The sequence below is a fragment of the Engystomops pustulosus genome, chromosome 5 (genome assembly GCF_040894005.1).
Source record: "Engystomops pustulosus chromosome 5, aEngPut4.maternal, whole genome shotgun sequence".
NCBI classification, from domain to species: Eukaryota; Metazoa; Chordata; class Amphibia; order Anura; family Leptodactylidae; genus Engystomops; species Engystomops pustulosus.
In genome coordinates, this window is record NC_092415.1 from 68934949 (window position 1) to 68955909 (window position 20961).

Consider the following 20961-nt stretch of genomic DNA (forward strand, 5'->3'; position numbering starts at 1 on the left):
AGATACTGCCCAACACAACCATGGCTATGTCTGCCATTAGTGATATCATTGTGCTACTAATATCACAGCTTTACCTACAAAACCACCGTTTCTAACATGATTGTAAATACAGTAGTGGTGTATACTAAAGAATTTAGCATAATCCTTTTTTTGAGGTTCAAGCCCTGTGCACATGAAGTGCCAGTCCCTGTGTTGGGGAGCCACCCCACATATTCCTACTTACATTGACTTGTGTTTATATATAGAAGCCAATTTGAACAAACAGTAAGAGCTTCAGCTATTTTAAATACACAGAGCTATGAAAATACACAAATATTATAAAGATGTTGGCCACTTTTAATAAATCTTTATGTGTACCTTTGTGTCTTTGTCTCCTTTGAAAGCTAAAGCCTTCCCCTATTCACAGCATGTTACCCTATGCTGTTGTATCTGTTTCTGCGCCAGGATGTCAATGTGACATCACCGGCTCTATCTCTCTTCACCATCTATACACACTAATAGAGATAGGGAAATGGAGGGAAAATCTTGAGTCCTACTCTCCTCCTGCAGACTCCACCTATTCAGCAGAGTTTAGAGAAGTAAAGAAAAAAACCTTTTAAAGCCTGCACACAGTACAAAAGTAAGTAGCAGTACTGCTAGTCACCTGATAAACATAAATATGTTAGGTATCCCATCCCTGCATTCAAAAAGCCCAATCTAACAAAATATAAAAACGATTATTCCTGGCAGTGAATCCCATAATGGAAAATAGCACCCAAATGTCCAATAGCCACTTTTTTGCCATTTCACAACACATAAAAATATGAATAAAGAGCAATCAAAAAACTGCACGGTCTACAAAATTACTCATTACACAAAAAATTATATCTATATAATTTTTAAATGTATTAAAACTTAATAAAACCTACACTTCTGTGATTGTACCAACCCAAAATCAAAGGGAAGGTGTCATTTGGCATGCACGGTAAAAGCCATAAATTCAGAGCAAACAAGAAAATGGTACCAATGCTTTTTTCAGCAATTCCCCTGCATTTGATTTTTTTTCTATGTTCTAAGTAAATATCATAGAATATTAAATATTGACAATAGGTACAATTGATTAAACCGAAAACATGCTCATACATGGATAAATAAATTATGGATTTTTGAATGGGGGAGTGAAAATGGAAATACAAACATAAAAATGGCTAGGTCTTATATATATATAAATATATAATATTGCATAGGAGTATCATTTTAATTTAAAAATTATCCGTAACACAGATGTACAGTTCTATTAACTTCCATTATACATTCTGATCCTCCTTAATAAATGAATGTTAAAGCCAAATGATACAGGGCATAGCAGCAAGACTTCTTGGAACTGACCTGAAATTTCACCTTAACTTGCCATCCGTGATCTGTTACAGATTTTATTGGAGTGTGGATCCTTTATACTGACTTCCATATCAAAGTAGAAGAAAGGAGCTAGTTGTCCCTTTTTGACATTGCAAATCCCTGTTTGAACAGGTTCACGGACCATGAGTTAATTAAGTATTTCCTGGAAAAACTGGCAATGAACATTTGTCATCTTGCTACAAATAGTGCCCCCGTGATGATTAGAGTCGTTTCTAGTATAAAGAGTGAAGTGCAGTATAAAAAGTTATATTTACTAAAACCCAAAGACAGAATTTGAAATATATTCTTTTAATGTTTTAAGAAGAGTCAACTTTATTGCTTCCACCTTGTCAAAAGGTAAAAGTAAGATATAGGCCCACATTTATCAAAAACAGTGAAGACTGTTCTATGTGCAGTTAAGTGAAGTGCTTGGGAAGTGTGCAGATCTCGTAAGATTCATGAATTGTGGCAAACGTTCTTCATGAATCTGGTGCTCCCTGGACTGCTCTGACAGAGTGCACCAGCTTTTTTTTGGTGCATGTTTAACATAGGGCATGCAACACTTCTGTCAGACTCTGCATGATGAATGTGTTGCATCGGAATTGCTTTAGGTACAGTGTAGCTTAACCATAGTTAAACTTTTCATACCAAACCAATAGCTGGTAATCCATATCTAAACTTCAACACTATTAAAAGTTCATATAGGCTTACCTTCTGGCAAATTTGTAACCCACTTTTACAAAACCGTATTCTTTGCCAGGACCACAATATTACTAAAATGGCAATCTATGTGTCTACTGGAATGTATGTGTAGTTGAAGCAATGGAATTGCTGTTACCCAACTTATATAATTAATACAAATCCACTACTGTGCATTGACCAGCACCACCACAACATCATTTGACAAGAGTTTCACTCGTGAGGTGAAAGCAAGCACAGAATTTGTGGTCCTAACAAATATTGGTCTTTGAACAGATGACCGGACTCAAAACTTCACAATCCAACATTTTTTATATATTAGAAATATGGAGTGACATAAAACACATATACATCACCAAGCCTTCGGCGAGATGTGCCAATTGTCCACAAGAAAGTTGCACGCTAGGATACCATGGCCTTTCACTGAGACGCTAACGCCCGTATAGTCCTGTGTGACGTTTCGGAGGTGTGAGGATGTCCTCCTTCCTCAGACATCACCCAGACTAACACATATTGGGCCACATTTACTAAGAACAGTGCAGTTTGTACTACGTGAAGTTCGCCTGTGTAGTGTGCAGGGTGCGCTAGATTCATGATTTGTGGTGCACTTTCCTCATGAATCTGGCGCCCTCTGCACTGCCCCGACAAAGTGTACCATTTTTTCTTTGGTGCACCCTTAAGACGGGAAAGGCAGCACATTTCTGTCGGACTTTGTATGTTGCATGATCTGTCTGACTGAGCATCGGTATGCCCATTTCAGTGCAGAAATTTGTGTTCACAAATCAGTTGCATGTGACACAAATGTGGTGCAGACACTTCTTAAATACCTATGTAAGCACCTAATAGAATGCATCATAAAACTGGCTCACCAGTGCACCAGATTTATGAAATGTGTTGCACAATCTTCTTGGATCAGGCACCCTCTGCACTGCTTTGGCAGAATGCACCAATTTTTTCTAGTGCACTTTATTCATGCTCTATAATTGTGGCGCAGACAAAATTGTGGCTCACGTTGTACAGAATTGTGGTGGACAGTCCACCTGTGCACCGGAATGCCACTTGGTGCAGACATAAAACTGGCACATATGCTTTAATAAATGTGGAACTTAAAGTTTTTCATCATGGGCTTTCAGCAATTGTGAATAAAGCTCTGATATCAGCTGTACTCCATTGTGCAAATGGTGTCCCTTAACACCTATGTGCACCAGGACATAATAGTATGTCCCTGCGGGAAGATACTTTTCGCCCCAGGATGTTCTATAATGCCCAGCTTCTGGCACCGACTCACAAATGGAGCCTGCACCAGAAACAGCAGCTGTCAGCATGTGATATGTGATATGTGATATGTATATTTTTTTCCTCACAGTAAAAATTCCAAAGACAAGGGGACATAATAGGCGTGTGGGGATTGCTATAGAAAATATAATGTCCCCTTTTCTGTAGCCGTCATCTTATCAAGACATTAGAAGGACGCTACAGAAAAAAGGGCAGATAGAGGAAAGGGGGCATTATATGGGTTGGGTTTAGATATAGACTGTTTGCGGGGCTAACAATTTTATTTTCCACAGACCATGGTAAGAGGGCTACCTGGCCCGCTCCTTGGGTGTAGCCGGTGCCCACATACAAAAAGGTTGGGGAACACTGCAATAAAGGATATAATATGCAGTATGTAATGATGCAATCAGCTTTCTGTGGCTTATAGTATTTTTTCTTATCTTTTTACATTTCTATTTTGACATCAGCTTTTAAAGAGAACCTGTGTATTAACCTACCCAAAATAAATACTTCATTAAAAACTATTTCCCTTATCCCTCAATAGTTTTTTTTTCCGTGGATGCAATGTTAAAAAATCAGTTTGTAAAGTTATATGCAAATCACATGGTGTCCATCAAACTAAGTGAGTTCAATAATGCATATTCACTGGTTACTGTACTGATGTGCCCCCTTGTTTCTGATTGACAGGTGAGTTCCATGATGCATATTTACTGGTTACTGAATTGCCCTGCCTCCTTCCTGATTGACAGGTCTCACTGCTACAGAACATGCTGCTAAGTGGATCATTGTGAGAGAGCTCTAATACATCATTAGCCACTTCATGTCATGTGACTAGGGGGATGGAATCTAAGGTCCTGTTACATCAGCACAGTTTACCCCATGTATGTTTCTGATCAAATGAAATCACAGCAGCCTTAATGGAGGATGGGGAGAAGTAGAAGTCCATGGATGAATGCTATGAGCATGCTATGATACTGCCATGTGATCAGATAAATACATGGGGTAGACTTTGCAAATGTAACTGGATGAAGGACCTTATATGACATCACCCTGGTCAAATTGCACGCTGAGAAGAGTCATGAGACACGGAGAGGTGTACATGGGAGGGTTCAGTCAACAGAACCTGCCCCTTCTGATGCTAGCTAATGTAAGATAAAGTTGATTTATGAGGATGTGAAGAAACTATTTTAGCTAAAAGAAGGGAACCTGTCATTAGCTGTATTTTTGAATATGTGGTGACACGTTCCCTTTAAAACTAAATCAATGTTCTGCACATTATATTTCCCTCTATGTTTTTATCCTTCTTTTCAGAACTGGAGGCAGAGGAATGGTGCAAGTCTCTTTGTATGGAATGTTTAGGAACAAGACTTAATGATATAAGCCTTGGCGAACCAGATCTACTAGCTGCTGGGGTTCAACGGGAACAGAATGGTGAGTTCCTCATATGATGTCTTAGTGTATAATGCATCAAATACTGCAAAACCTTGAATGACTTGTTTATGTTAAAATATATTCTAGTATATTAAGAAATGTGATACATTAGAAAATACTTGGATTGTTTAACTGCAACAAGTTTTATATAATATCATTGGTGAGGTTATGACCATCAAGGATTTCGCCAACAAATACTGTACAAGTTTGATATTACTTTTCTCGTGTAACTATACACATGGTTTTATTTGGTATTGCAGTTCAGTCCCATTAATATCAATTCCACTGGTGCGTAGGCAAGTAAAATAATGGTATGCAACAACAGGGGCACAGATGCTAATATTAAGATAATGGCTTTGCCATGGTAAGTCAGTAGTCAGACCACTCATACATTTGTAAAGGAAAATGAACAAGGGGTGAATAAGAATATATAGGCAGGTTATCAAGATGGACAATAATTGGTTATCGTGTGATTTAATTACAATGTACAATAATTGAATGGATGGTACCATTCTAATGATCTTTTTTTTGCCTGGGTTTGTGTCTACAATGTCTTGGCATCTTCTATGCCTAGAGGAATGGTGTTATCACTATTGTCGTGGATGGGCCTTTTTTATGTAATGAGAACATGAAATTCAATGCTACAGAATATTGTGATGGTTAATTTATTGTAGAAATTAATTTAGAATGGGATAGTATCACATGATTCAAAAATATTTTTGGGATAGGATATTGATATGTTGATATTTTCGTAAAAAAATTTATTTTTTAATTAAATCCTTTTTATGAAACATTTTTACACAAGTAAAAAAAAACTCAAACCCCACACTTGAAATACCACAGCATGGGCACCTTGAAGCCCTACTTCATGCAACCAATAAGTCCTATACACACTGTATATTAAAAATAATTATGAATGTCGGTGTGTCTCACTTAACAACAGTAAAGACTAATAACCCTGACCACTGTTTGTTAGTTAGTTGCCCCACATCATCCTCCCATTTAAGCCGGATCGTCAGTGGAAAATGTTTCAGATGAGAGTGAAGTAAGTGCTTGAATACATCGAAAATAAATCCCCTTGTGTTCACTGTATACACTAAAGCATTTATCACCAAAAAAAGGACAAATGAAATCATTTTTTAATAATTAATAAATAAAACCAAGTCACTTATTAATCACTTTTATTAATTCAAAGCCACACAACAAACACATTAAAATACATGTAGTAAGGACTAATCAGGCACTGATCCTTTGCTCAAAATGGATATCAATATTTAATACTACAATCACTAAATGTTACACCGTAAAAAGTATTAAAACAATAACGGCCCTAGTGTAGAAGGTCCTGTCCTAAATTCTATAACGCATGTCTAGCCTCCAGTCAATATGGCCAATACACAAATCAGATGCTTTGGTATAGAAAAAATGTAAAAACCGTATTGGTTGCAACACAAATTACTGTATGTAACTTTATTGTTTTGTTAAAATAAATAAAAACTTGCAAAAAAAAGAAATAGGGCAAACTTGCAAAAAAGGGCAATAGCTGTATTGGAGCTAGTAGCTTCGAAACACGTACAGCAGACTACTGGAAAGGTGTTACACATGGCCTTTTAAATATATGAAGGGACAAGAAACTTGTTTACTGAGAAATGTCCATACTCGCCAGCACTCTGACTCACCGAGGAAGTATCTCCTATATAGCAGATATTTGGCGGTGTCGCTACATTCAAACTGTTCCCCGACATGTGGATGCATGGAGGCGGCATCTGCCTGTAAACAGTTGGGTGGAGACTTGGGCACAGCTCAGGTGGATGAAAAGGGCCTGTCTACTTTGGTAACGCCTCTTGCTCACAGTATGCTGTACAGAGCGATGACAGTGCCTGAGTGAAACCTCATTGGTTATACTCCTCCCCGATGGGCAGAGTTTAAGTTTTAAGTAGCCTGGTGTGCATGTGGGATGTGCGGCCATACCAGAGTGTGTCCTAGTGTGAGCTAGTGCAACTTTGTGTAATGTATTGACTTGAAACAAGTATACTGAACCTTGAAACTGCTACCTAGAGAGCTAGAACAGTGTTGAATTGTTTGAGATAGATAGTAAGTGCTAGTGTTTGGAACAGCTCCAGACAAATGCACTGTATCGTGATGTTACTACCATAGACAGATAGTGCAGCAATGTAATTGATACTAGTCAGACAGGCAGTGTTGTGACATAGCACACAAGTAGTCTGAACTAGTGCGCTATACTATCTGATCAGTTAGACACATCTGATGAACTGTTGAGTTTATCGACAGTAGGGAAATGCGTCAGGTCTTAGTTGTTAAGGGTGTTGTGTACATTGGGGTGTTGTTTGAACACAAGCATTGCAATGCAAACACCTTGATTTACATAGTTACATTACCTTGTAGCTGCTTTTCAACTAGAGCCTTCATACATGCATACGGCTCTATTGTTGCACTTTAATAGATCCACTTGAAGGACCCATTATGAGTGATGTGTGGATAATTATCTGCACAACTAGCATTACAATACACTTAGGGGACCTCTCCTTAGATCTGGTAGACCACATTCACACTTTGATATGTTTCTTATACCCAAAACTGATAGATTTGCCTTATTGTGTGAATAATAATTTATTGGTCTCTCTTTACTATTTTAGACCTAGTTTTTAATGAAAATCAAATAAAGATGCTATTTTTTAAATGACCATGTATACAGGCAGTTGCTACTTTTCTTGATTTTCTACTGATTGGTGGCATAAACTGAGAATTGGGATATGTACACCCTATCTTTTTTTGTCATTCAAAACTGTACTGGTGACAGTATACTACATTCTCATCGAAGGTCAGCTGACCGAGACGCCAGTACCAGCTGACCCAACATGAACTAGGTGGTTAGAATCCTACTAGCCTGGAGAGAATGGAGATACAGCACCCACCGGATAATATAGGAACACAGCGTGCACCTTGTTTTTAAGAAGCTGCGGTGAAAGGAGTTAAGAGTGTGAGTTTATGAATATTAGAAAAATGAGAAGCTATTTGAATTCTCATATAAAGAACTATTGATATAAGCTATTGGTGTAGGTAACCTTGGTAGAGGTAACTGAGGCACAGTTTATAGCAAATATATATTGTCTAGGAAGATAAGGAAAAAATTTGCCTGGGCCCAGGCGTATGTGATTTATTAAGCACCTTCTTTTTATGCATCCTGGCCTGGTCATTGGATTTAGATCCTGGATCATGTAAAGATCACTTAATATGTAATTGAACTAATTGGTAGATTAAATATGCACTTGCTATTGTTTCCCGTAACTTGGGTTACCACTATCTTACAATACTGGTTTATTTTTAATATAGTTTTAATTTTTTTTCTATAACAAACAAAGTATCTGATTAAAGGTACCATGTATTGGCCCCAGTGGCTGGGTGTTAGATGTGAATTATAGAATTTATGACTTATACTAGGGGTTGTTATTGTTTATATTTTATATTATATTTTATTATATTTTTAAAGTGTAACATTTTATGATTGTAATAAAAAAATATTAATATCTCAGTTTTTTTAATGAGTGACACATGTTTTTATCAGAGCACATCACAAATAGGTTTAAGACGAAACCCTGGTGCCACTTATACCGAAATACATTAAAATACATATATGTAATTTAAGAATATCTATACCAATGAGGAAGCCAGACAAACCTGCAATACACGTGGGGTAGGGTGTTGTTTGTGGAGTCTACCTTACCTTTTAGAAATTGTGTATTGGTATTGTTGTCTATACAATGTATTGATAAATCTGATCTTGTATGTATTGGATCCTTGAGATATTACTATATGAAGGGGAAACCTTGTATGGGAAATGAGTCCTTTCAAGGACCATGGCCAGAACCTTTATAATTACATATGTTATACATGAATGTGTTTGCTGTGTGGCTATGAATTAATAAAAGTTATTTATAAGTGACTTAATTGTATTGGGTGCTATTGAGTGCTATTGTGTCCTTGTTACTAAGGCTACTAAAGCATTTAAACACAACTGATTGTGGATTGTCAGGTCAATACTACTCTCACAAAAATAATGGCATGTAAGCGATAACTTATAGTTATAGTTATGCAGTGCAAGCACAGATTGTGGGTGTCTTGGTAAACAAATCCTGATTTTTGGTCCATGTTGGGTTGAACTTGCCGGACCTGAATCCCCCTTAGTCTGCTCATTATTTACCATGCCTCCACTTAAGCCACAGCCCAGTCTGAGAGTGGGAGGAGATTCTGAGGGAAATACTTAGACATCTTAGTGGATATCAAAAAAGTATTTGAAAGAGGAAACTATCTGAACAGGCCCTTCCATCACCTGTACCTTCTCTGTGAGCATCTCAATGGGCATCAGATCTTCAATTTATAGAGTGTCCAAAGTATATGCCTAACAATTTTAAAAGGTTCATAACTGCTGGTAGAGAAGTGAAAACATCATTCAGAAACACCAACAAACCCATCTAGGCCATAATATCACCTGGGGGATATAGGTACGCTGTAAATACATATTAAGGATGAGAATGTAATGCAACAATAAAACCTTTGTTATAAGTTTATGTGAGAATTTTTTATTTTGTAAAGATTACAATATAAAACTAGTTATAGCATAGTGCAGTACAACAACATTTATTTGCCCATGACATATTGCCTGGAAAGCATGTCTTTAGATTCTACTTTTAGACATGTGTGAACTCAAGGTGCCCACTGAATAAATGATCATGGGCTAAATCCATCATTGCCGTACAATGACTTTTGGGAACTAAAAGTAGTTCAATAATTTCCACTTGTACTTCTATGACCCATAGCAATAAATCATCCCAGATTATAAAATACAAGCCATGTACTTTTGTTTTACCTTCTAGTGTCACACCAATTAATCTCTACAATATGGCTATAAAGAGCCTTGGCTCTACAGTTATAAGAGAAATTATTACTTTGTCTACCACTATCTATTCATGTAATAAGCATCTCACAAACAGGAAAATGGTTACAGTTACATTTAAGTTATCCAAATAATACATTTCTTTTTAATTGTAGAACTTCAAACTAGAGAGATTTTAGTTTGAAACTAGTGGTTCCATTGCTATAATGTTTTCATTTCAAATCTTTATAAGTGGTTTTATTTAAACCATTTTTAAAACACTTATTGCTCTATTTGATGACTTTAGTCTTTAGATGAATTTGGAAAGACATAGGAGTAGATAAACCCTTCTTTCCTAAATAATATATATGTTTCATTCAGCTGAAAAATGAATTTTAGGCTCACAAAAATGTCTCCTTATATTACTTAATTTTTGACATAATAGGACACATTTACTAGCAACAGTGCAAAATGCAGTTTGCATGTGTAGTGTGCACAGGACGGCACACTCAGGATTTATGGTGCATGTTCTTCATGTATCTGGCGCCCCCTGCACTCCTCCAACAGAATGCATCCCTGTTTTTGGTGCACCATTAACATGGGGTGTGCTACACACTTTGCATGTCAAACTTGTGCATGGTCCGATTGAGCCCCGGAACACCCCCTAATTTGTGTTGCGTGAAGCATAGTGCAGCACAACACAAATGTGGAGCAAGCACTTCTTAAATTCCTGTGCAAGCAGTTTGCACTAAAAATGGACGTGCAAAGTTCGACACAAAACTGGCGCACGGCCCTTAGTAAATGTGCCCCAATATGTCATATAACAATGTCATTCTTGCAAATTCTGTTAAATAATATTTCTTGAATTAAAAAAGAATTAGCAAGTTTTTGGTTTATTGCTTAATTTATCAAAATTCTAGATTATAAGGAAACTCCTACTATTTTATTTTAAGTTAAGATATCAATAGAGAAGTTTTGCTTTTTACTAAAGATCTTCAATCTGCAAGAGCCAAATTTCAAATAAATAACTGAATCATCATTAAAGGTGTGGACAAAAATATTATGAAGTGTTCATCGCATTCGAGCTTGCTTTCTTATCTTTCTGGGATGTATTTTGGCTAAAGAAAATAAGCCGTTTAATGACTCGTTCCTTTCTAAATAAACCAGGCCTCCCAGCTCTCTAACTTGTAGTAAAAATTCAGCTGCATTGCCTAGAAAAAGAAACATGAAGCATCAGACTCAGTTGCTTACCTCTAGAAAGAGTGATCTAATATATAATGTATTTATACCAAAAAAGTTTCTTTAAATGCCAATGTTAAAAGCTGTGAAAAAAATGAAAAAGCAATTTGTGACCAGGTTTTCATTCAGTTTAATCTCCTACTAGCATTCCATATGATAAGCATTTTCATTTTTTTCCGATCAAAAGGATATTTATTTCTTTTTTAATAACTAAATAGTTTTCAATTTTAGTTCCTTTATGTGTCTTTTATAAGGAGAATAAAGGCATTATGACGTTGGTCAATGATTCCTACTCAGAATCATTCCCAGCTATCAGTGGGGTACCCACTGTTTAATGATTTCCTTCTATCATTTGACCAATATATTGATTTGGAAAAGGGGATGAATAAAATTCTTTTTATTTTTGTAGCATAGTGTGGTCTATGGGGGCAAATTTATCAGAGCGTGTATACCAGTTTTATGGTATGCAAGCCAAGAAATATTAGCACATTGCAACTATTTCCCCCATTATTGCACCTCTACACTAAGTGGGCATGGAGGTGCGTGAAGAAGGGAAAAACCCACATCTGTGCACTAGCCCTAGTCTGCTTCATGAATGGCTTGGTTGAAAACAAACCACCACATCTATCAGTCAAGGCAGGAGGGGTGAGGTTTACATCAGTGCTGGATAAATCTTCAGCTAAGTGTTTGGCCATCCACTTGGCTAATGCAGGTTACTTGCTCAGCACACAGCATCTCGTAGCACAGAGGAATCATGAAGTGTCTGCTTGTCTGTTCAGCTAATGACCGCCCACACTGCTGAATTTACACTAACCATCAATGAGTGATAGGACCAAAAACGGCAATCAAACTGAGAAGAATTGCAAAGTAAAGTGTTAGAAAATATGTATATTGTTTAAATATTACTAGAGTATATATTCTTCTCTTCAGGATATTCTTTCTTTGGATTGTATTTATACAGTTTATCTATAACTATATAACAATTTATATGGTTTCATAAACCAAAAAAAATAGTAATAATTCTTTAAACCTGCATGATTTTATTCATGCTTTTACTTCAAAAGTTAACTGTACTTTAAATAGCATACAATTACAAGTGAATGAAATATAATTTAACAATACATTATGCAACACTAAAGTAAATTCTTTATTTTGGGATTTGGTGTTTGTATTATAATCCTTTTTTCTTATTTGTGATTCTGATCTCGCTCCGCAGTACATTTGTATGGAAACTTGTTGAATATTTAATGTGGTAGTGTTTGTAGGTTTTGCTGCACTTGGAACAGACTTGTCAGCAGAATGAATGATATAACCAATGACAAGCCTAAAGCAATTTAACAGTCACATTTTTCATGTGCTCCTATTGATTACACTAATAATTCTTAAAAGCCATTTCCTTTTGTGTCTGTTTCATTATCATTATATTACAGCTTTTGGAACATAATTAACCATTAATGATAAGAAATATTGCTTGTCTGCTCCTTGTCGGTCTTCAGTATTAGAGTTCTGCATAACTAACAGTGATGTGGATGACTAAAATAGACATTTCTGATTTTTAAATAAAATAAACAATAACCGTTTGTCTATTTGTATTGCTCTGCATTAAAGAGAACCCACCTCCCTCCTGCCATATCTGTTTTCTCAAAGAACCACTTTTCCCCTAGTGTTCAGATTTCAGTGTTTGTCTCACCACCCCCTTTCCGCCATTAACACCTGTGATCACTGTTGGCACCAATCATGGGTACTAACTAGAGATGAGCGAACACTAAAATGCTCGGGTACTCGTTATTCGAGACGAACTTTTCCCGATGCTCGAGTGCTCGTCTCGAATAACGAACCCCATTGAAGTCAATGGGAGACTCGAGCATTTTTCAAGGGGACCAAGGCTCTGCACAGGGAAGCTTGGCCAAACACCTGGGAACCTCAGAAAAGGATGGAAACACCACGGAAATGGACAGGAAACAGCAGGGGCAGCATGCATGGATGCCTCTGAGGCTGCTTAATCGCACCATTATGCCGAAATTATGGGCAACAGCATGGCCATGACAGAGTGACAGAATGAAGCTAGATAGCATGTAAAACATCCAATAATTGACCCTGACACTATAGGGGACGGCATGCAGAGGCAGAGGCAGCGGCAGCAGGCTAGAGAGTGGCATGGCGACATACCCTAATTGGACTCAGGCTTCAAACCAATGGGTGTCAGAGAGGAACCAAAGGAGGTGAGCAAGAAGCGCTCAAATAATATCGGTACATGATAAAAGTTTGCCAGTATATTTTGTGGATTACACAGCAGGGTGGCGACAAAGTTAACATGGAAGCCATGAAAACAACCCAAAATTCTGCCTGACACAGCTCGTTTGATAAGGGGACCATGTATGCTTACAGTTCATGCCAGTCGCTGCACTGGCTGCCAGTCTCCTTTCGAATACAGTTTAAAATAATAATAACCCTCATCCATAAAGCTCTGTATAATGCTGCACCCCCCTACCTCTCCTCTCTTATCTCAGTCTATCGCCCAACCCGTGCTCTTAGATCCGCCAGTGATCTTAGATTAACCTCTACCCTAGTGCGGACCTCCCACTCGCGTCTCCAAGACTTCTCTAGAGCTGCACCAATTCTATGGAATGCTCTGCCCTGGACTATCAGACTAATACCTAACCTCCAAAGTTTCAAACGTGCTCTTAAAACCCATTTCTTTAGGCAAGCCTATAACACTCATTAACTGCATGAAGTTTTAACTCTTCTACTAACCCGTCCTGTGTCGTCCTCCCATCTGTTATCCAGCAACCAACAGGCACCAGACTTCTCTGCAGTCCCATTCACCCTGGACCTGGTATATAAGATGACGGCTGAGTGGTTCAAGCGACAGCAATTCCATTTATTATATTTTTTTCTATTCCCTAAGAAGAATGGCTTGACCATTAAATATTCTTTTACCTCGTGTTACCCCATCATCTTCATAAACCGTAAGCTCTGGCGAGCAGGGACCTCACTCCTGTTGTTCCATACAAATGTTGTGCTCTGTTACATTACATTTGTATTTGTTTCCTATGATTTGTAAAGCGCTACAGAATATGATGACGCTATATAAATAAAGATTATTATTATTATTATTATGGAGGCAGTGAACTAGTAGTAGATTAAAGGTGCTGCAACTATGTTAGTTGGATCTTGGGATGGAGCTGGCGCTCTGCAGCCAGGCGAGCTTTTGCCAATCCAAGCCCCTGTCTCTAGGCTACTCCCCAAACAGCACTTCTAAGAACCTTTTGTATAAGATCAAGTGTAGTAGCGTTCTTATAAGTTTAGGATATGGCGGGTGAGGGGAATGTAAACAGATGCGCAAGAAGCGCTGAAATAATATCCCTAAATGGTAAAAGTTTGCAAGTATATTTTGTGGATTACACAGCAGGGTGGCGACAAAGTTAACAACTTTGATGTGGAATGCCCTGTAATAGCTCTTGGGCGGTGTGCCTTTTATCGCCTAGGCTCAGCAGTTTCAGCACCGCCTGCTGTCGCTTAGCGACGGCACTGCTGCTGTGCCTAGAGCTACCGACTGATGGCGCCATGCCCACGGATGGTAATTCGGAGGAGGAGGAGGTGGAGGAGGGGTGGGAGGAGGTATAGTAGGCCTTTGAGACCTGGACCGAGGTAGGCCCCGCAATTCTCTGCGTCGGCAGTATATGACCAGCCCCAGGGTCAGACTCGGTCCCAGCCTGCACCAAGTTAAGTGTAGTAGCGTTCTTATAAGTTTGGGATATGGCGGGTGAGGGGAATGTAAACAGATGCGCAAGAAGCGCATGATGCGCATGGAGCTGGCGCTCCGCTGCCAGGCGAGCTTTCGCCAATTCAAGCCCCTGTCTCTAGGCTACTCCCCAAACAGCACTTCTAAGAACCTTTTGTATAAGATCAAGTGTAGTAGCGTTCTTATAAGTTTAGGATATGCCGGGTGAGGGGAATGTAAACAGATGCGCAAGAAGCGCATGATGCGCATGGAGCTGGCGCTCCGCTGCCAGGCGAGCTTTCGCCAATTCAAGCCCCTGTCTCTAGGCTACTCCCCAAACAGCACTTCTAAGAACCTTTTGTATAAGATCAAGTGTAGTAGCGTTCTTATAAGTTTAGGATATGCCGGGTGAGGGGAATGTAAACAGATGCGCAAGAAGCGCTGAAATAATATCCCTAAATGGTAAAAGTTTGCCAGTATATTTTGTGGATAACACAGCAGGGTGGCGACAAAGTTAACAACTTTGATGTGGAATCCATGAAAACAACCCAAATTTCTGCCTGACACACCTCGTTTGATAAAGGGACGATGTATGGAGGCAGCTATATGGACGACTTTTGGAGGTAGCAATGGAGACAACGTGTGGAGGCTGCTATGGAGACAATTTAATTTGGATAGTGCCTGTATGTGGCAGTCCCAAACATTTTTCAAACCAGAGGAGCAGGTAGGTGGCCCTCCAGTAAAATGGAATAGATTGAGTGCCTGTATGTGGCAGTCCCAAAAATGTTTCAAACCAGAGGAGCAGGTAGGTGGCCCTGCAGTAAAATGGAATAGATTGAGTGCCTGTATGTGGCAGTCCCAAAAATGTTTCAAACCAGAGGAGCAGGTAGGTGGCCCTGCAGTAAAATGGAATAGATTGAGTGCCTGTATGTGGCAGTCCCAAAAATTTTTCAAACCAGAGGAGCAGGTAGGTGGCCCTCCAGTAAAATGGAATAGATTGAGTGCCTGTATGTGGCAGTCACAAAAATGTTTCAAACCAGAGGAGCAGGTAGGTGGCCCTGCAGTAAAATGGAATAGATTGAGTGCCTGTATGTGGCACTCACAAAAATTGTTTCAAACAGAGGACCGGGTAGGTGGCCCTCCAGAAAAATTAAATGCATGAAGTACTATAGCAAGAGCCAGTGGGCCCTGTCAAAAAATAGCCATTTTCCTCTGCTTTACTGTACAAAGAGGAGGAGAAGGAGGAAATTGAGGAGGAGGAGGAGTGGATCAATTATTCAGGTTGAGCTTCCTTCACCTGGTGGAGATTGGAAATTCTGAGAAATCCAGCCTTTATTCATTTTAATAAGCGTCAGCCTGTCAGCGCTGTCAGTCGACAGGCGTGTACGCTTATCGGTGATGATGCCACCAGCTGCACTGAAAACCCGCTCGGACAAGACGCTAGCGGCAGGGCAGGCAAGAACCTCCAAGGCGTACAGCGCCAGTTCGTGCCACATGTCCAGCTTTGAAACCCAGTAGTTGTAGGGAGCTGTGTGATCATTTAGGACGATGGTATGGTCAGCTACGTACTCCCTCACCATCTTTCTGTAAAGATCAGCCCTACTCTGCCGAGACTGGGGACAGGTGACAGTGTCTTGCTGGGGTGACATAAAGCTGGCAAAAGCCTTGTAAAGCGTACCCTTGCCAGTGCTGGACAAGCTGCCTGCTCGCCTACTCTCCCTCGCTACTTGTCCCGCAGAACTACGCACTCTGCCGCTAGCGCTGTCAGAAGGGAAATACTGTTTCAGCTTGTGCACCAGGGCCTGCTGGTATTCATGCATTCTCACACTCCTTTCCTCTGCAGGGATGAGAGTGGAAAGATTTTGCTTGTACCGTGGGTCCAGGAGAGTGAACACCCAGTAATCGGTGCTGGAATAAATTCTTTGAACGCGAGGGTCACGGGATAGGCAGCCTAGCATGAAATCTGCCATATGCGCCAGAGTACCAACGCGTAAGAATTCACTCCCCTCACTGGCCTGACTGTCCATTTCCTCCTCCTCCAACTCCTCCAACTCCTCTTCTTCTGCCCATACACGCTGAACAGTAAAGGACTCAACAATGGTCCCCTCTTGTGTCTCACCAACATTCTCCTACTCTTCCTCCTCATCCTCCTCCACCTCCACCTCCTCCGATATGCGCTGAGAAACAGACCTGAGGGTGCTTTGGCTATCAACAAGGGAATATTCTTCCCCTGTCTCTTGTGACGAGCGCAAAGCTTCCGACTTCATGCTGACCAGAGAGTTTTTCAACAGGCCAAGCAGCGGGATGGTGAGGCTGATGATGGCGGCATCGCCACTGACCATCTGTGTTGACTCCTCAAAGTTACTCAGCACCTGACAGATATCAGACATCCACGTCCACTCCTCATTGTAGACTTGAGGAAGCTGACTGACCTGACTACCAGTTCTGGTGGAAGTTGACATCTGGCAGTCTACAATCGCTCTGCGCTGCTGGTAAACTCTGGATAACATGGTCAGTGTTGAATTCCACCTCGTGGGCACGTCGCACAACAGTCGGTGAGCGGGCAGTTGGAGGCGGCGCTGCGCTGCCCTGAGAGTGGCAGCATCTGGGCTGGACTTCCTGAAATGCGCACAGATGCGGCGCACCTTCGTGAGCAAATCAGACAGATTGGGGTATGTCTTGAGGAAACGCTGAACTATCAGATTTAACACATGGGCCAGGCATGGCACATGTGTCAGTCTGCCGAGTTGCAGAGCCGCCACCAGGTTACGGCCGTTGTCACACACAACCATTCCCGGCTTGAGGTTCAGCGGTGCCAGCCACAGATCAGTCTGCGCCGTGATGCCCTGTAATAGCTCTTGGGCGGTGTGCCTTTTGTCGCCTAGGCTCAGCAGTTTGAGCACCGCCTGCTGTCGCTTAGCGACGGCACTGCTGCTGTGCCTAGAGCTACCGACTGATGGCGCCGTGCCCACGGATGGTAGTTCGGAGGAGGAGGTGGAGGAGGGGTGGGAGGAGGAGGAGGCATAGTAGGCCTGAAACACCTGGACCGAGGTAGGCCCCGCAATCCTCGGCGTCGGCAGTATATGAGCAGCCCCAGTGTCAGACTCGGTCCCAGCCTCCACCAAGTTAACCCAATGTGCCGTCAGCGATATATAGTGGCCCTGCCCGGCAGCACTCGTCCACGTGTCCGTGGTCAGGTGGACCTTGTCAGAAACGGCGTTGGTCAGGGCACGGATGATGTTGTCTGACACGTGCTGGTGCAGGGCTGGGACGGCACATCGGGAAAAGTAGTGGCGGCTGGGGACCGAATACCGAGGGGCGGCCGCCGCCATGAGGTTGCGAAAGGCCTCGGTCTCTACTAGCCTATAGGGCAGCATCTCCAGGCTAAGCAATCTGGAGATGTGCACATTAAGGGCTTGGGCGTGCGGGTGGGTTGCACTATATTTGCGTTTCCGCTCCAGCGTCTGGGGTATGGAGAGCTGAACGCTGGTGGATGCTGTGGAGGATCGTGGAGGCGACGATGGGGTTTTTGTGGCAGGGTCCTGGGCAGGGGGCTGACTAGCAGCTGACACAGGGGAAGGAGCAGTGGTGTGCACGGCCGGAGGTGAACGGGCTTGTTGCCACTGAGTGGGGTGTTTAGCATTCATATGCCTGCGCATACTGGTGGTAGTTAAGCTAGTAGTGGTGGAACCCCTGCTGAGCCTGGTTTGGCAAATGTTGCACACCACAGTCCGTCGGTCATCCGGTGTTTCCTTAAAGAACCTCCAGACTTCTGAAGATCTAGCCCTCGCCGCAGGAGCCCTCGCCACGGGAGCTTCACTAGTTGACACATTTGGCGCTGATGCACCAGCTCTGGCCCTGCCTCTCCGTCTGGCCCCACCACTGCCTCTTCCAACCTGTTCTGGTCGAGGACTCTCCTCCGTCTCAGAAGCACTGTGTTCACCCGGCCTCTCAACCCAGCTTGGGTCTGTCACCTCATCATCCTCCGATCCCTCAGTCTGCTCCCCCCTCGGACTTCCTGCCCTGACAACAACTTCCCCACTGTCTGACAACCGTGTCTCCTCATCGTCGGACACCTCTTTACACACTTCCACTACGTCAAGAAGGTCATCATCACCCACAGACTGTGACTGTTGGAAAACCTGGGCATCGGAAAATTGCTCAGCAGCAACCGGACAAGTGGTTTGTGACTGTGGGAAGGGTCCAGAAAACAGTTCCTCAGAGTATGCCGGTTCAAATGCCAAATTTTCCTGGGAGGGGGCAGACTGGGGGGGAGGAGGCTGAGGTGCAGGAGCTGGAGGAGTGGCGATTTCGGTGACATGGGTGGACTGCGTGGAAGACTGACTGGTGGTGGACAAATTGCTCGAAGCATTGTCAGCAATCCACGACATCACCTGTTCGCACTGCTCTGGCCTCAACAGTGCTCTACCACGAGTCCCAGTAACTTCAGACATGAACCTAGGGAGTGTAGCTCTGCGGCGTTCCCCTGCTCCCTCATCAGCAGGTGGTGTCTCACCCCGCCCAGGACCACGGCCTCTGACCCCTGCAGTAGTTGGACGCCCACGTCCCCGCCCTCCTCCTCTACCCCTAGCCCTCGGGTTAAACATTTTTAAAATGAGAGTTATAACTTTATTTTTTTTTTTACTTTTTTTTTTTTTTTTTGTTTTTTTTTTTTTTTTGTGTTTTTTGTTTTTTTTTGAGTTTTTAAAACCAAACAATGCTATCCTATTGCTATGGCTATTTTCTAGCCAAGTATCAAAGCACACTACTATGCCAGATGAGATGACACTGAGTTAGTGCCTAATTGAAATCCAACCCCTACTAAATTTTCCCACTTCGGTCTTTGCTATGGATATGTGCGTCACTAAGCGCAGAACACAGCGGTCGCAAGTCTCACTACAAATTGCTCAGAATTGGCTAGTACATGCACTGCAGAAAGTACAGCCACCAGCAGATCAACCAGAAATCAAATATATAGAACGCTACTGTATGCGTAAGTAAGCTCTTTGTATTCTCCTATGGCTATTTTCTAGCCAAGTATCAAAGCACACTACTATGCCAGATGAGATGACACTGAGTTAGTGCCTAATTGAAATCCAACCCCTACTAAATTTTCCCACTTCGGTCTTTGCTATGGATATGTGCGTCACTAAGCGCAGAACACAGCGGTCGCAAGTCTCACTACAAATTGCTCAGAATTGGCTAGTACATGCACTGCAGAAAGTACAGCCACCAGCAGATCAACCAGAAATCAAATATATAGAACGCTACTGTATGCGTAAGTAAGCTCTTTGTATTCTCCTATGGCTATTTTCTAGCCAAGTATCAAAGCACACTACTATGCCAGATGAGATGACACTGAGTTAGTGCCTAATTGAAATCCAACCCCTACTAAATTTTCCCACTTCGGTCTTTGCTATGGATATGTGCGTCACTAAGCGCAGAACACAGCGGTCGCAAGTCTCACTACAAATTGCTCAGAATTGGCTAGTACATGCACTGCAGAAAGTACAGCCACCAGCAGATCAACCAGAAATCAAATATATAGAACGCTACTGTATGCGTAAGTAAGCTCTTTGTATTCTCCTATGGCTATTTTCTAGCCAAGTATCAAAGCACACTACTATGCCAGATGAGATGACACTGAGTTAGTGCCTAATTGAAATCCAACCCCTACTAAATTTTCCCACTTCGGTCTTTGCTATGGATATGTGCGTCACTAAGCGCAGAACACAGCGGTCGCAAGTCTCACTACAAATTGCTCAGAATTGGCTAGTACATGCACTGCAGAAAGTACAGCCACCAGCAGATCAACCAGAAATCAAATATATAGAACGCTACTGTATGCGTAAGTAAGCTCTTTGTATTCTCCTATGGCTATTTTCTAGCCAAGTATCAAAGCACACTACTATGCCAGATGAGATGACACTGAGTTAGTGCCTAATTGAAATCCAACCCCTACTAAATTTTCCCACTTCGGTCTTTGCTATGGATATGTGCGTCACTAAGCGCAGAACACAGCGGTCGCAAGTCTCACTACAAATTGCTCAGAATTGGCTAGTACATGCACTGCAGAAAGTACAGCCACCAGCAGATCAACCAGAAATCAAATATATAGAACGCTACTGTATGCGTAAGTAAGCTCTTTGTATTCTCCTATGGCTATTTTCTAGCCAAGTATCAAAGCACACTACTATGCCAGATGAGATGACACTGAGTTAGTGCCTAATTGAAATCCAACCCCTACTAAATTTTCCCACTTCGGTCTTTGCTATGGATATGTGCGTCACTAAGCGCAGAACACAGCGGTCGCAAGTCTCAC

The 20961-nt window shown here is 41.6% G+C and overlaps 1 protein-coding gene across 2 annotated transcripts in view; it reads left to right on the plus strand.

Moving 5' to 3' along the window:
- The window catches only part of DOK6 (docking protein 6), a 329352-nt gene that overhangs the window by 144949 nt on the left and 163442 nt on the right, over positions 1 to 20961 (plus strand). For both annotated transcript variants that reach the window (XM_072152306.1, XM_072152307.1), the window contains exon 4: positions 4663 to 4782. In XM_072152306.1, the coding sequence (XP_072008407.1) occupies positions 4663 to 4782 (120 nt within the window). The remainder of the gene's footprint in view (positions 1 to 4662; positions 4783 to 20961) is intronic.